The sequence below is a fragment of the Scylla paramamosain genome, unplaced genomic scaffold, assembly GCF_035594125.1.
Source record: "Scylla paramamosain isolate STU-SP2022 unplaced genomic scaffold, ASM3559412v1 Contig119, whole genome shotgun sequence".
In the NCBI taxonomy this organism is placed as follows: domain Eukaryota; kingdom Metazoa; phylum Arthropoda; class Malacostraca; order Decapoda; family Portunidae; genus Scylla; species Scylla paramamosain.
The window spans coordinates 35,001-52,500 of record NW_026973784.1 but is presented as its reverse complement, the minus strand read 5'-3'; the positions used below and the strand labels follow the sequence as shown (position 1 = coordinate 52,500).

The 17,500-nt window shown below is 44.5% G+C and overlaps 1 protein-coding gene and 1 long non-coding RNA gene across 2 annotated transcripts in view; one reads left to right on the top strand and one right to left on the bottom strand.

Annotated features, from left to right (window-relative positions):
- LOC135099335 (uncharacterized) overlaps positions 1 to 17,500 on the top strand; it is a 72,978-nt gene that overhangs the window by 24,542 nt on the left and 30,936 nt on the right. The window lies entirely within an intron of this gene.
- Positions 1 to 17,500, bottom strand: part of LOC135099334 (uncharacterized) — a 40,319-nt gene that overhangs the window by 13,322 nt on the left and 9,497 nt on the right. The window contains exons 4-5 of the mRNA XM_064001708.1: positions 6,494 to 8,566; positions 5,508 to 5,854 (exon numbers count right to left, since the gene is read on the bottom strand). Of these exons, the coding sequence (XP_063857778.1) occupies positions 5,508 to 5,854; positions 6,494 to 8,527 (2,381 nt within the window). The 5' untranslated portion in view covers positions 8,528 to 8,566. The remainder of the gene's footprint in view (positions 1 to 5,507; positions 5,855 to 6,493; positions 8,567 to 17,500) is intronic.

Genomic DNA, 17,500 nt, shown 5'->3' with positions numbered 1-17,500 from the left:
TATTTATTAATTTCTTTATTCACTGTTTCATAATAGTATTGATAAAGATAACTCCTCCTCCTCCTCCTCCTCTTCTTCCTCTTCCTCCTCCTCTTACTCCTCTTCCTGTTCTTCTTCAGCATTTTCCTCTTCCTCCTCCTTTTCTCGCCTTCCTTCTAGTTCTCCTTCTCCTCCTCGTTCTCTTCCTCCTCCCCCTCCTCCCCCTCCTCGTCTTCCTCCTCCTCCTCCTCCTCTTTCTCTTCCTCCTCATCCATTTCTTTCATTTTTTTCTCCTTCCTTCTAGTTCTTCTTCTCCTTTTCCTCCTTCTCTTTCTCCTCCTAGTTCTCTTCTTCCTTTTCTTCTCTTTTTCCTACCTCATATTCCTCCTATTCTTCCTCCTCCTCCTCCTCCTCCTCCTCCTCCTCCTCCTCCTCCTCCTCCTCCTCCTCCTCTTCCTCCACCTCCTCGTTCTCTTCTTCTTTTTCCTCCTCTTTTCTCACCACCCTCTCTTCCTCCTCGTCCTCCCCGTTCTCTTCTTTCTTTTTTCTCCTCTTTTCCCACCACCACAACCACCACCACCTCCTCCTCCTCCTCCTCCTCTTCTTACCAAACAGCCTTGCAAGGACCAAAAGGTCTGTTGCTGTTTGGCTTTCCTTTGTATTCCTCCTACTCTTCTTCTTCTTCATCTTCACCCTCCTCTTCCTCCTCTTTCTCCTCCTCCTTCTCCTCCTCCTCCTCGTTCTCTTCCTCCTCTTTTCCCTCTTCCTTTTTCTTCTTCCTTCTCCTACCTTTTCCTCCTCCTCCTCGTTCTCTTCTTCCTCTTCTCCCTCTTCCTATTCTTCCTCCTCCTCGTCTTTCTCCTCATTCTCCTTCTCATCCTTCTTTTCGTCCTCCTTTTCTCGTCTTTCTGCTAGACCTCCTCCTCGTCCTCCTATTTCTCTTCTTCCTTTTTTTCTTCTTCTTTCTCTTTTATCTTCCTCTTCTTCTTCCTCCTCCTCCTCCTCCTCATTCTCCTTCTCCTTTTTTTTTTCCTACTCTTACAGTTCTTTATATTCATCCTCTTATTCCTTCCCTTCCCCTTTTTTCACCTCCTCCTCCTCTTCTTCTTCCTCCTCCTCCTCCTTCACCTCCTCCCCCTCCTCCTCCTCCTCCTCCTCCTCCTCCTCCTCCTCCTCCTCCTCCTCTTCCTCTTTCTCCTCCTCCTCCTCTTTCTGCTACTCCTCCTCCTTCAAGTTTTCTTCCTCTTTCACCTTTTCATCTTCGTCTTCTTCCTCTTCCTACTTTTTCTTCCTCTTCCTCCTCGTCCTCCTGCTCCTCCTCCTCCTCCTCCTCCTCCTCCTCCTCCTCCTCCTCCTCCTCCTCCTCCTCCTCCTCCTCCCTAGAAAAGATACAGCGCAGAGTCACAAAGATGATTCCAAGATTGCGCAATAAGCCGTACGAGGAACGACTGGAAGAACTAAACCTATTTAGTTTAACAAAGCGCAGGATAAGAGGAGACCTAATTGAAATGTTCAAAATTTTCAAAGGATTTAGTAACATTGATGCACATAAATATTTTACCATTGATCATTCTAACCTAACAAGAAATAATGGATTCAAGATTATACCCAAACGTTTTAAATCCCACGAGGCTAAACATTTCTTCTTTAATCGTATAGTAAATATATGGAATAAACTTCCTGCCGAAATTGTGAACAGCAATACGATTGAATCATTCAAAAATAAAATAGACAAATATTTAAAAGCAAATCCCCAACAAGCTCTCTTCTTGTCCGAATAATTACTAAATTCATTATTAAACTTTTATTCAACAGACACCATTTTTAATATAACTTGTATTAACTTTCAGATAGGCGTATAGAGTTCACCGTAGGGTGAATAGTAGAACCTCCTTTCATCCTTTCCTATGAAAATTTCCATGTCAGTTTTTCCATACTGCATGGTACTTTTCCCAACTATTTCCATGCCAGCGCAAGCTGGAGGTATTTTCTGCTATGCTGTCCTGTCTTCTGCTATGCTGTCCTGTCTCTCTTCACTGTAGCTAGTTAGAAGTAGTTACCAAACAGCCTTGCAAGGACCAAAAGGTCTGTTGCTGTTTGGCTTTCCTTTGTATTCCTTTGTATTCCTTTGTATTCCTCCTCTTTCTCCTCCTCCTCCTCTTTCTGCTACTCCTCCTCCTTCAAGTTTTCTTCCTCTTTCACTTTTTCATCTTCGTCTTCTTCCTCTTCCTACTTTTTCTTCCTCTTCCTCCTCGTCCTCCTCCTCCTCAACTACCTTTTCCTCCTCTTCTTCCTCTTGTTTTTTTTTTCCTCTTCCTTATCCTCCTCCTTTTCCTTTTACTCTTTCTCCTCCTGCTCTTTCACCGCTTCTTCCTCATCTTCTTATTCATCCTTTCCTCCTCCTCCTTCTCCTCCTCCTCCTCCTCCTCCTCCTCCTCCTTCTTTTCTTTTTCATCTTCTTTCTCCTCTTCTTCCTCTTTTTCGCGTTCTTCTTTGTCTTCTTACTCCTCTTCTCTTCCTCTTCCTCTTCTACTTATCCTCTCTTCCTTCTCCTCTCTTCCTTCTCTTTCTCCTCCTCCTCCTGCTCTTCCTCCTCCTCCACTTCCTCTTCCTCTTCTTCCTCTCTCTCCTTCCTCTTTTTATTCTCCTCCTCCTCCTCTTCTTTTTTTTCCTCCTCCTCCTCCTCCTCCTCCTCCTCCTCCTCCTCCTCCTCCTCCCCTCCTCCTTCTCTTCCTCCTCCTTTCCCTGCTCCTCCTTCTCTTTCTCTTCCTTCCATCCCCCCTCCTCTTCTTCTTCTTCTTCTTCTTCTTCTTCTTCTTCTTCTTCTTCTTACTTTTGTTCTTGTTCTTGTTCTTCTTCTAGTACTACTTCTTCCCCCTCTTTTTCCTCCTCCTCTTTTTTTTTCTCCTCCTCCTCCTCCTCCTCCTCCTCCTCCTCCTCCTCCTCCTCCTCCTCCTCCTCCTCCTCCTCCTTTCCCTCCTCCTCCTCCTCCTCTTCTCCCTCCTATTCATCATTCTCCTTGTCCTCCTCCTCCTCCTCCTCCTCCTCCTCCTCCTCCTCCTCCTCCTCCGCCTCCTCCTCCTCTTCCTTCTCCTCCTCCTCCTTTTTCTCTTCTTCCTCCTCCTCTTCCTCCTCCTCCTCCTCCTCTTCCTCCTCCTCTTCTTCTACTCCTCTTCTTACTCCTCCTCCTCCTTCTCGTGTTCCTCCTCCTCCTCCTCCTCCAGTGTCACCACTAATTTCACCACCAATGTCACCACCACTGTCATTTCCACTGTCACTACCATCGTCACCACCACTGTCATCACCATTGTCACCACCACTATCACCACAAGTGTCACCACCAATATCACCACCACTATCCCCACCACTTTCACAACCATTGTCATCACCACTATTACTGCCAATCTCACCACCACTTTCATCACCACTGTCATCACCACTTTCACCACCACTGTCATCACCACTGTCATCACTGCTGTCACCACTACTGTCACCACCACTGTCACCACAGCTGTTATCACCTCTGTCACCAGTGTCATCACCACGATCATCAATATCACCACCATTGTCACCACCACTGTCATCACCACTGTCATTCTATTATTGGTCTCTATCTTTGTTTTTCTTTTCTTTCTTTTTTTTCATGCGCTTCCTCCTTCTATTTCTTGTATATGTGTGCATGTATGTATGTATGTATGTATGACAGTGGAAGGTTGGGAGCCCGTGTGGGGGAGGGAGTGAGGAGTGACCGGGTGAGGGAGGGAGGGAGGGAGGAATCAAGGCAGCGTTGCCAAAACGGTGAAAGTTGCCATGAAAGTTTCACAGATCCTGCTTGTTGTTGTTATTATTATTATTATTATTATTATTATTATTATTATTATTATTATTATTATTATTATTACTATTATTATTATTATTATTATTATCATTATTATTAATACCAATAGTAGTAATAGTAGTAGTAGTAACATCATCTTCACTACTATTTAATTTGCAGGTTTCATCTCCTCCTCCTCCTCCTCCTCCTCCTCCTCTTCCTCCTTTTCTTCTTAATCTTCATCCTTGTCCACCTCTGCTTCTCTTTCACTTTCACCCTCCTCCTCCTCCTCCTCCTCCTCCTCCTCCTCCAGTGCTATCCTGTTTCTCTCACTAATAGAGTAGAATAGTTACCCAAACAGCCCAGTAAGGACCTCATGGTCTGTTGCTGTTTGGTCTTCCTTTGTATTCTTTCTTTGTTCCTTCACTTTTTTCCTTCTCCTCCTCCTCCTCCTCCTCCTCCTCCTCCTCCTCCTCCTCCTCTTTCTCCTCCTCCCGCTTCCTCTTACTCTTTGCCTTGTCATCGTCTCCATCACCATCTTTATCATCATCACCACCACCACCACCACCACCAGCACCGTCACCACCACCACCGTCACCCTCAGCACCACCATCACCATCACCATCACTAACACGTTCACCATCATCACCAGCCTTAGGACAGTTATACCCTTGCATGTGTGCACAAGCAAATGCATGTTTTGACCACATTTAAACAGAAGTGCATATTTGTAACTTTTTTTCCCTAGTGCGGCATATTTCTGAGTTGTTAGGTGTTTATGAAGAGTATTCTATATGTAATAGTATTTTCAGTTATAATTTCTTGTAAGTGTCATAATGAGTAATTGAAAGACATGTTTTGAACAGGATCAGGCTACACATTTGATAAGCGGCAGTCCTACACTCGGTTAATGCGGTGTAAGGAGGTGTATTGCTACTTTGTACACCAAAAACTTGTCTGCCTCTTTTCTTTTCATGTCAGCCACGACTTTTACAAAAAAGTAAGTCTTTGTGGTAAATCACTGCAGAAAACTCATGTTATTATCAATTCCACTAAGCTAAAAGTATTAGCCTATTATTATTAATGATACCTTTGTTAGGAAATGAGTGGTTGTTTCAGTGCTTATTTTACCTTTTTCTGGTGCATGTTTGCATGCAGATTTACCTCATTCTGAGTGCATGTTATCCTAAGCCTAATCATCTCCACCACCATCACCGTCACCATCATGTTCACTATTGCCATCACCCCCACCATCATATTCACCGCCACCACCACCACCACCACCACCACCACCAACAACAACACCATCATCATCACTATCGTCATCACTATCATCATCTTCACCGTCCTGACAGTCACTGTCACATTCTGTGCTACAGTCAAAGGTAACAAACATTCCAGAGGGTTGGTTATTTGAACACAGTTGTAGTTGTTAATGAATGGTTAGGCTTTACTTCAGTTTTGTTGATGGTGACAACAATAATGCATTGATGACTGTTGTGATGGTGGCAGTGATGGTCATGACAATGTTAATTGTAGTAATTATGATAATACTTGTGAAAAGAATGACTATGATAATGATAACGGTGTGTGTGTGTGTGTGTGTGTGTGTGTGTGTGTGTGTGTGTGTGTGTGTGTGTGCAGGTACTAACTAAACAAACAAACAAACAAACAAACAAACAAACAAACAAACACACACAGACAGACCCACCTGGGCATGGCACGCAGCAAGGAGTCACAGAGAGTGGCTTGGTCTGGATGCCTGTATTGGTGGTGCAGGGATAGCTCAGTGTATTTGAGGTGTTCAAAGATGAGCCCCTGCACGTCTGATTCCTTCCTGCTTAGCTGTATCCGTACCACCTTGGAGGGGATGAGGGGGAGGAGGGCCCTGGCACTGGTGATGGTGCTGTCTGTTATTGTTACCTCCTCCCACTCATCACTTGTAATGTGTCTGACAACACAATCCAAGGCAGTCCTGTTCACTTCAGTGTCCTCCAGCATGGACAGCCAATCACCACACCTTTTCACACCAGTCTCCGCCAGCAGGTCCACCACCTCCTGTGTGTGTAGAGTTACTAGCATTAGTACCACCACCACCACCACCACCACCACCACCACCACTACCACCACCACCACCTCCTGTATGTGTTGATTATTATGATTAATACCACCACCACCACAACCACCACCACCACCACCACCACCACCACCTCCTGTATGTGTTGAGTTATTATGATTAATACCACCACCACCACAACCACCACCACCATCACCACCACCACCACCACCACCACCACCACTACCACCACCTCCTGTATGTGTTGAGTTATTATGATTAATACCACCACCACCACCACCACCACCACCACCACCACCATCACCACTACCTTCACCACAATCACTTCACAACCTCCTCCTGTGTGTGTAGAGTTACTTTGATTACTACAGATGCCACTACCACTACCACCACCACCACCACCACCACCTTCACCACCACCACCACCACCTTCACCACCACTACCACCACCACCACCACCACCTTCACCTCCTGTGCGTGTAGTCACTACAATAATTTCTTGTACTCTTTTTGCTAATGACTAGTAAGGATCAAAATTGAGGTTGACAGTGGTGCAGGTTCCCCTGAGACAGCTATGGAAGGATCAAATATGAGGAAAAGAGGATGAATAGTCAACTTACTTGTATGGCTGCAGCACGAGGTGGTGTGTTAGGGTGGCAGAGGAGACCTGCCACGTGTAGCAGCAGGTTCCTTAAGTTCCGGAGCTGTTCTGGCGGCGGGTCGTGAAGCATGCGTCGTATGTTTGCTGAGTGTGAGTCCTCCACCAGCTTGTGGACGATTGCTGATGCACCGTAGAATTCCTGTAGGCTCTTGTGTGGGGCTGCGTACTTCTGATGGTGCCCCAGCCTGTCACTGGTGTCTTGAAGATTGAAAAACGCTGGGATGACTTCCTTGCTGGGTAATCCTTTTCCAAGGCAGCAACAAATCAGCTTCTGCTCTTCCTGTTTTGACAGAGTCAGTCGGTCTTGTAGAAGACCTTGCAATGACATGTCGTATATATCTTGTAGAACCATAGAGATGAGGACCTCGCGGGTCTTTGTGTCTCGTGGATGATCTGTGAGTCTGGCCTGCAGTTTTTCTATGCACCAATCTCTTATGGTGACGTACAGGCTGGTCTGGGTGGTGGTGATTTTGATCTTGTCTTGATCGATGTAGAAAAGTGTTGCCACGAACAATAAATTTAATGGCAGGCCGAGATAATCCTTCCAGCCAATGTGTTTCATGAGGTACTCAAGCCTCTCAGGGTCTTTGTTCCCCTTGTCTGGGAAGCTGTTGTAATGCTTCATGACAAAATGAATTCTTTGTTCATGGCTAACACCTTTCATCTCCATGTCCCACACCTCATAACCATCAGGTAATTTGGCCAGGAAGTCTTGCACTGTTTCGGGCCGCGATGTGCAGACGAGTGTGAAGCCTGGCGAGTATTTCGAGATGTTGATGATGTCCTTCACAAGGCTGTGTGAAGGAGTGCCTGGCGACAGTTCGTCCAGGCCGTCAATCAGGAAGAGAACCTTGCTTTGTTGTAGGAGGGGGATGAGGTGTTCGTCCATCACAGCAAAATGGTTTGGGAGGATCACTTTGAGGAAGTTCTGGAGAGATGGGCACAAGACATCGCGGCACAAGACACGCACCACGATGTCGTACTCGTCCAGGTGTTTGATGGTGCAGGCGCCGGGCTCCTGAAGCCACTCTGAGACAAGGAAGGTGAGCAGGGTCGTTTTGCCGCTTCCTGCCACGCCCCTGATCAGGATGAGCTGTGGCTTGGCGCCGTGCGTGGGCGGCGTGGCCGATGAGGATGTGGACGGCTGTGGATTCTGTCCCGCGCGGCGCGTCACCGTCAGCACGTCGCAAGTGTCGATGTCTCGCCTCTGTTGAAGGTGTCCTCTTCCTTCCACGAGGGACATCTTGCAGAAAATGTCCTGGATGTGATGGCAGTGGTTTGGTGAGTCGGTAAGGAAGGACAGAGGATCAAAGGTTTGCATTCGATCATAGGATGTTTTGAGGTGGGTCTGACTGTCTCTCATAAATTCTTGGTGCATGATACTGAAATAATCTTTTAAAATTTCTTTCTCCATTCCTGTTTTTCTGAAGGTATCAGTGACCTGCCGGGCGTTGTCCTGCACGGGTGTCACCTCTGCGTCAGGAATGCAGTATTTGGTCTTGGCTGCGGCGAGGACTCGGATAAAGAGGTGTTCTAACTCGTTGACTTTGTGCTGGTACTCTGCCTCGCTGAAAGATTTCACTTCATGAAAGAGTTCATTCCTCTCATCCTTGATTTTCGTTACCAATCCCTCCAGGGAGTTCTGGTTCCGCCATTCGGGATCGCCATCTCTCGCCACGCCTTCGCACGTCAGCTTTATTGCTTTGCAGAGCAAAGTCAAATCAAAATTGTCCCATAAAGGGAAGCGTTGTGCTTGGCGGCGATCGGTGTGGTTCACTGCTGCTTTTTTTTGTTTGTTACTCATTCTCCCATAGTTGGCTGTCGAGCCTTGAGGGAGGTTGTCAAGATAGTCAGTGAGGGACTTGCCCGGCGGCGTGGCGGGGGCGTTCAGCGCGCCGCGCTTCAACACGAAGGTCAAGACGTCCTTGCCTGCGTTCTCCATGAGACAGATAAGCTTAATGCGACGGACGCAAACTTTCGGAGCGGCGGCCATGGTGGAGGGCTTGGGACGGCAGTTCCTCTCGCCAGCAGCCTGCAAAGAAATTTCCCGAGTGAGGAGCAGGGCAGGAGAGACGTGGCCTGCAAGGCTCAGTGCGGGAGGGAGGGAGTTGAGCCTTGAAGTGGCCGGCGTGAGCACCGGGATGTGGGGACAAGACAAAGAGGTGGATGGGAGTAAGAGACACTGTGACACACGGCATGGCACGTGTGTTGTGGCCAAACCATTTGACAAGACAACACGAGGCAAGACTTGACTGTGTGTGTGTGTGTGTGTGTGTGTGTGTGTGTGTGTGTGTGTGTGTGTGTGTGTGTGTGTGCAAGTAAGTAAGTAAGTCAGTCAGTAAGTAAGTAGTTAAGTAAATAAGCAGGTAAGCAAACCTGTATTGGTGAGCACAATACAAAGTATTTCAGTCACGTGAGCCGAGGCTCTCTGACGGTGCATTGTACAGTAGAGCAGAGGGCAGGAGTGCAAACAAATTATAATGTACAACATCATAATGAACTGTACTGTACAGCGACAGTACCTCGCCGCTACAGAGAAGGTAAACACTAATACAAGTGTCTCACACTAACTTAAATAATAATAGAATAATGATGATAATAACAATAACAACAAGGATAGTGATAACAATAATACTAATAACAACAACAAATGCGATGACTGCAATAAATAGCATCAAAATCACAGCTTTTGTTGATGAAGTGGTTACTTTTTAACCTGTTTTTTGTTTGAACATTTTATCAGTTGTAAGAAGAACTTTGTCTATCAAGAGGCAAACTGTTCACAACAGTTTAGGTCCAACATGTCACACTGTTTGTGAATAATATTGTTGTCAGTATCGCACAAATAAGGTTAACGTTGTTACTTTTCGTGTGAGAAACATTTTCTGCCAATTTGAATATTGCATTATGTCCAAGATTTTGATGTATTAATAATAATGTGAAGTACTTATCAATGAAGGGAAACCTGCAAATACTGAAGGCTGAGGAAGCTTTGGAAGCAGACTCAAACCTCTTTACGGAAAATGTACAGCGAAGAATTTTATTTTGCCGTCCTGTTGCTTTGGTTAAAAAGACGGCCATGTAGATGCCCATGTAGGAAGGCAGTGCATGAGATGTGGGCAGCGTCAAGTACACTGCGTGTCATTCACTGCTTCAGCTGTTACATTACCCACAGTTATTTTTAAAACGCCAGCTGTTTGAGAGACATTTAAACGTGTGTGTGTGTGTGTGTGTGTGTGTGTGTGTGTGTGTGTGTGTGTGTGTGTGGGTGTGCGTGCGTGCGTGCGTGGACCGTATGCTTTTTTGGCAATGATTTCTTTGGCGGAAAAGATGCCCACCAGTACACAGTGCAGTGGTCTCCCCTCGTTTGACAGGCCGTGGACTCCAGCTTGAAAAGACTCCTTGATAAAGTTCATGACATGTTCAATATTTGCCTCCCTATTAAATATGTAGATGTTTCACACAAAAGGCTACAAAACCCACCCATTTTTCAAACGGTAATCAACTCGACAAGACCCAAAAATCAGTTGTATAGAGAGCTTCCGAAACCTGAAGCTCCGCCCTCTGTTCCGGTGAGGATATAGACAGGCGGATTAATGTGGATGTCAAAACCTTTCAAGATCTAACTCCCCTCGTGACTTCTGGCATCTAGCCAAAAATATCTCCAATAACTTTGCTTCTTCTTCTTTCCCTCCTCTATTTCAACCAGATGGCACCACTGCTATCACATCTATTTTTAAAGCTGAACTCTTCGCTCAAACCTTTGCTAAAAACTCTACCTTGGACGATTCTGGGCTTGTTCCTCCCTCTCCTCCACCCTCTGACTACTTCATGCCATCTATTAAAATTTTTCGCAATGATGTTTTCCATGCCCTCGCTGGCCTAAACCCTCGGAAGGCTTATGGACCTGATGGGGTCCCTCCTATTGTTCTCCGAAACTGTGCCTCCTTGCTTGCACCTTGCCTAGTCAAACTCTTTCAGCTCTGTCTGTCAACATCTACCTTTCCTTCTTGCTGGAAGTTTGCCTACATTCAACCTGTTCCTAAAAAGAGTGACCGTTCTAATCCCTGAAACTACCGTCCTGTTGGTTTAATTTCCTGCCTATCTAAAGTTTTTGAATCTATCCTCAACAGGAAGATTCTTAAACATCTATCACTTCACAACCTTCTATCTGATCGCCAGTATGGGTTCCGTCAAGGCCGCTCTACTGGTGATCTTCTGGCTTTCCTTACTGAGTCTTGGTAATCCTCTTTTAGAGATTTTGGTGAAACTTTTGCTGTTGCCTTGGACATATCAAAAGCTTTTAATAGAGTCTGGCACAAAGCTTTCATTTCCAAACTACCCTTCTACGGCTTCTAACCTTCTCTCTGTAACTTCATCTCAAGTTTCCTTTCTGACCGTTCTATTACTTCTGTTACTTCTGTGGTAGACGGTCACTGTTCCTCTACTAAATCTATTAACAGTGGTGTTCCTCAGGGTTCTGTCCTGTCACCTCCCTTCTTATTATTCATTAATGATCTTCTAAACCAAACTTCTTGTCCTATCCACTCGTACGCTGATGATACCACCCTGCACTTTTCCACTTCTTATCATAGACGTCCAACCCTTCAGGAGGTAAACATATCACGCAGGGAATCCACAGAATGCTTGACTTCTGATCTTTCTAAAATATCTGATTGGGGCAGGGCAAACTTGGTATTGTTCAATGCCTCAAAAACTCAATTCCTCCATCTATCAACTCGACACAACCTTCCAGACAACTATCCCCTCTTCTTCAATGACACTCAACTGTCCCCTTCTTATACACTGAACATCCTCGGTCTGTCCTTTACTTATAATCTGAACTGGAAACTTCACATCTCATCTCTAGCTAAAACAGCTTCTATGAAGTTAGGTGTTCTGAGACGTCTCCGCCAGTTTTTCTCACCTACCCAGCTCCTAACTCTGTACAAGGGCCTTATCCGTCCATGTATGGAGTATGCTTCACATGTCTGGGGAGGTTCCACTCATACTGCTCTTCTAGACAGGGTGGAATCAAAAGCTTTTCGTCTCATCAACTCCTCTCCTCTAACTGACTGTCTTCAGCCTCTCTCTCACCGCCGCAATGTTGCATATCTAGCTGTCTTCTACCGCTATTTTCATGCTAACTGCTCTTCTGATCTTGCTAACTGCATGCCTCCCCTCCTTCCGCGGCCTCGCTGCACAAGACTTTCTTCTTTCTCTCACACCTATTCTGTCCACCTCTCTAACGCAAGAGTTAACCAGTATTCTCAATCATTCATCCCTTTCTCTGGTAAACTCTGGAACTCCTTGCCTGCTTCTGTATTTCCACCTTCCTATGACTTGAATTCCTTCAAGAGGGAGGTTTCAAGACACTTATTCATCAATTTTTGACCACTGCTTTGACCCTTTTATGGGACTGCCATTTCAGTGGGCATTTTTTTTTTTTATTAGATTTTTGTTGCCCTTGGCCATTGCCACTCCTACATAAAAAAAAACTACTACTACTAATAGTCGTTCTACTTCTACTACTGCTACTAATACTATTATTAGTTCTACTACTACTACTACTACTACTACTACTACTACTACTACTACTACTTCTACTACTAATGCTACTACAACGACTACTACTACTACTACTACTACTACTCTACTACTACTACTACTATTATTATTACGATTACTGTTACTTCTACTACTATTACTACGAATATTATTATTACGAATACTTTTAGTATTATTATGAATACTACTAATATTACTACTACTACTACGATTACGTAGCAATCGTAGTAGTAGTAGTAGTATAATATTAGTAGTATAATATTACGACTAATGTTACTACTGTTTATATTACTACTACTACTACTACTACTACTACTACTACTATTATTATTATTACGATAACTGTTACTAGTACTACTTCTACTAGTATTACTACGAATATTATTATTACGACTACTTTTAGTATTATTATGAATACTACTACTATTACTACTAATACTATAATTATTATTACGACTACTGTTACTACTGCTTCTATTACTACTAGTACTACTACTACTACTATTATTACTACTACTACTACTACTACTACTACTACTACTACTAATACTATTTCTTTGCAATCCTCCGTTTCTGCTTTACCATCTTTCCTCGATTCATATTTTTTTATTATTTTTATTGTTATCAGTGTGTATGAGTGTGTGTGTGTTTGTGTGTGTGTGTGTGTGTGTGTGTGTGTTTGTGTGTGTGTGTGTGTGTGTGTGTGTGTGTGTTTGCGTTTGTGTAGGATTACAGATAAAAATACTATTCATGGACACCGTAATTTATTCATGGAAATAACAAACAAAAAATTGTACAGTACAATATTCTCTCTCTCTCTCTCTCTCTCTCTCTCTCTCTCTCTCTCTCTCTCTCTCTTTGGTTCTTGTCAGTCAGTCAGCTGTTTTGAAGGTCACTGGGCCTCGCTCCCCTCCTTCCTGGCTTGTATGATGCCACGTAGCATTTTACATGAGTACTTTTAATCACCGCAGTAATGTTGTCGTGCAATGCTTGTCGCTAAATTATGTGCTTTTTAATGCCACTTGTCCTGTTATAACACACACACACACACACACACACACACACACACTCACATGGGAAAGGAAAGAACGTGTGACCTTAGTCGCTCTAGAGCAGCCTCGGCCAGCATGTTGGCCTTCCTGCCTTCCCCGCCCCCTATTGATAGTGACCTCGGTTTTTTCAGTTTTCAACTCTTAGTTTTTAGTTTTAGGCTCGCCCTGGTGAGATTGTTGTACTTGTGAACACATTTAGCGAGTGCGTGTCGACACATAAAGGATAATGTGTGCTGCCGTGCAAACGTACGAACGCAACTACCTCCTGCGTCGTATGCGAGGGTCCGGTCACCCGCCGCCCAACGTGATAGTTAGTTACTTTTACTGACCAAAGAAATTATTCATACAGTAAAGTGAAAGGTACAAAATTTGCCAGTGGTCCAAATAAAGAATCATACATTTACAAACATAAATAACAACACTTTCACCTAAGTATTGTTTAAGAATTAGGCGATTCAAAGTAACCAGCATTAGGAAACACTTACTAGCAGCAATGCTATAACTAACATAGATACATAACTCAGCATAACGTCTAACACAATTTGACCAATATTAATGCAATAAGTAGTTCTAATTAAGTATTGTTTTCTTTTTAGTTTCCATAACTATTCAACACTTCACACACGTACCTACACAAAACATTTACGTCTTCTGTTCCTTTAAATAACTCGTCTAAATTTTGTTTGCTTATCATATATTTTTGCCTGACCTGTCTCGTCAGTACGCACTCCAGCAGTACATGTTGGTCAGTCTGTGTTGCCTGCCCGTCACATGCACACACGCGCAAGTCCCGCGAGATGCGACTCCAACGGCCGGTCTCGATCTTTAAGTCATGAGACATCAGTCGAATTCTAGTAAACGCCAAACGTGTAAAATCAAGGACATATATGTCATCTGAATAAATATTATGGACACCAAGACTAGAATTCAATATTGTTTTATATGTGTGATACTTTATTGCGTCTTGTGGCTTATTGGTAATTAAATTAATTATTCTGTCAAGAGGATTTATATGATTATCATACTGTATGGCGCTCTGGATAAACTTATAACCAGGGGTGTTAGCTTCTCTGCATAAACTAAATACAACATGAAATGGATCACTTCTGTCGAGTAGATAGAGTCAGCTTCCTCTCCAAGAAACGTTTCCGTCGGGCACAGATAGTATGGTAAACTGGCTTAATTCTCGATTCAACACGACATAAGTTTGAGCTTGTGTCCATCATACAACCGCTGTTGGTAAACCAGGCCCTTAAAAACTTGTATCTGTCACAGTACTTAATAACGTGTCCCTCGATCTTTAATGGAACTTTATCACAACGAGTGATATTTCAAACAAAAAAATATATTTTTTTCCCTCGTTAAGAACAATTCCATAATCATTGCAATAATCGATGACAACTCTGAGTTTCCTGATGCACATATCCCGAGATGTTGTGTGCAGGGCGCCCAAGAAGCTGTTAGTTGCTATTTGTTCCTTCAGCATACGAATCATCTGGTTAATGTAAATCACAAACATTAGACAGCTGGAAGGTGAGCCTTGCCTTACTCCCACTGACGACTCCACCGTGGCACTCTTAAGCACGTTACGTGTGCAGCGATACATAACATAAATTGCTTTTAACATCCTTCTTCCACATCCTATTGATCTTAAGCATTCTATCAGCCTGGACCTCGGTACTTTATCGTATGCTTTACGATAGTCTATAAATAATACATATAACTTCAATTTCTTGTATTTTACATTAGCACACAATAATCTCAGTGTAAATATCTGCTCTAGGCATCCTCTTCCCTCCATTGCTTCTGCTTGACAATTGTCCACATCCATCCACATTTTCAATCTATTCATAATAAGTGTGTCATAGAGTTTAGCTAGGGTGTCCATTACACTAACACCTCTGTAGTTATCACAAAGCATGCGATCACCACACTTAAATAATACACTTAACTTACTATAGCACCAGGCTAGTGGGAAACACAAACTACCAAAAATTACATTGAACATTGTAAGAAAAAACATCAACCAGTTCATATTTAAGTTCATTAATAGGGCAGGACTTATTCCAACAAAACTCTTCTTTTTTTTCATCCCTCTCACAGCTGTTTCCACCTCTCTAAACGTGAAAGGATCAACCACAATGGGAATACTTGGTGCCTGCTCAAAGTTTACCTCTCCAACTTCCTCCATCACTGGATTCAATAATTCCTCAAAATGAATCTTAAATTGACTCTCAGTAGGCTGGGTACTGCCTTCATTACTTCTAATTTCACCTTTCCAGTTAATTGCTTTCCAAATTTTATCACAATCATTTTGCTCCATGACTCTTCTCCTTCTTAGGTCTACACTTCCCTCACGCGCGACATTCATCTTTTTACACTCCTTTGCTATTCCTTTAACTTCCCTGCAGCTTTCCTTAACCACGTCCTTCACACTTTCCTCATTCACCACGCCCAGGGTTGGCGGCTCACTCAGCGCCATCCTCGTCACGAACCATTTTATATCCACTTTGTCATGGTGCAGGCCTGTCGCGATATTAGTGGTGCGGGGACTGTGTGTGAGCGTCCGACCCAAGTTACTGGCGCGCTCAAGTAGCCGTGATGGCGTTACTCATTTAAAAACGTCAGTGTTAATTGTTAGAGTGAGTGGTGCATGATCTGAGTATGACATAACTTGGCGTGTACATAAGTCTTTCAGGACATTCAAACTGCTATACTTAACTAAACACAGGTCGATAAACACAGGTCGATTTCCGATGTCCAGCGATCATTACGCCTAAAAGATAAATTCCCTCCTCGCTGCTTTCCGTCATATTTCAAATGGTTAGCAACTACCATTTCTTTCTCTTCACACATGTTGGGTATTGCCCGGCCCATGCAATTACTTATAAGATCTTTCACACCATTATATTCACATCTCTTTCCGTTAATATTTCTACTTGGTAGGCAACCCACACGTGCGTTCAAGTCAGCGACCACTATGGCACCGTCACAGTCGGTCACCTGCCCCTCCCACAGCAGCGCCGGGTCGTGGTAGGGCGAGTCGACCGGTGGGATATACATGGCGCCAAGCCTCATCCCGGGGCAGCAGGACAGCTCGACCCATGTTTGTCCTTCTGCTGCAATGTTGACACATGTGATATATGGCACCAACGCACACTTCACCAACATCATAATTCCTCCTCTCCGACTATTTTGTTTACTTTTATTCATATATAAATCAAAACCTACCACGCTACTAATTAACGTTACTTAATTTCAGTGATCCATATCATGTCAAATTCTAAAGCAACATTTATCACTTCAGGGCTTTGGAGCTTATTTTCACACCACAGATATTACAAGCACATTTTTTCAATTGCCCATTCCAATTCTTTCCATGCCAAAATTTGGGAAATACCTATCAGTCACAACACAACACGCAGCAATACTCGCCGCCGCCAGTCATACGTAATTTCCACTCCCTGGTTGTCTGGTTTCTGCTTCTCCTCATTTTCTCGGGTCCTCAGTCTTGTCGTTTCTCTCCTCGCCGCCGGATGAACGTCCTTCTTCACGCAAATCCGTTCAAAGTCTCTTCCTGTATCCTTCAAGTTCTTCGCCACTCGCAAGATGTCGCTCCGTTGATCTTGACTCTCCAGCGTCACGTGAATAGGGCGACTCCTCCGTGCGTGGGACGGAGCACCCACCTCTCCATACTGTGGACACCCACACCCACCACCTCGACCCCCCGGCCAGCTGTCACCAAGACCCACCGCCCCATGCCTGACTCAGCCATGAGGGAGTTTGGCCAGTGGGTGACACAACACCCGTGGACCGAGGTGCTGGATGTGGAGGACGTCCACTCAAAATGGCACAATTACGTCGCCACCACCACAGAAGCCTTCCACCGCTACTTCCCAGCCAAGAGCGTCACAGTGCACACATCTGATGTCCCCTGGATGACGCCCAGCATTAAAAGACTCATGCATCAGCGGACGTGGTCGTTCCACTCCTGCCCGGTCCTATACAGGAAGCTAAGAAACTGAGTGATCAGGGAGATTAAGGCTGCCAAGTCAAGCTATTACCCGGACAAAATACACCACTTCAAGCAGGCCAACAACAGACAGTGGTTCGCTAGCAGCAAAGCTTTGTGTGGCCTACAAAAGCACACTTCATCTCTTCCTTGCACCTCACACCTTCCTGCTAATCTCGCGGCTCAGGAGATGAACGACCACTTTGCCGCTATCTGTCACACCTGCCCGCCCCTCCACACCACTCCCCTTCCTGCCCATCTTCCCGCCCCCTCCCCCCCTACTATCCAGGCGATAGATGTTTTTAAGAGGATACTTAAAGATACCAAGATACCA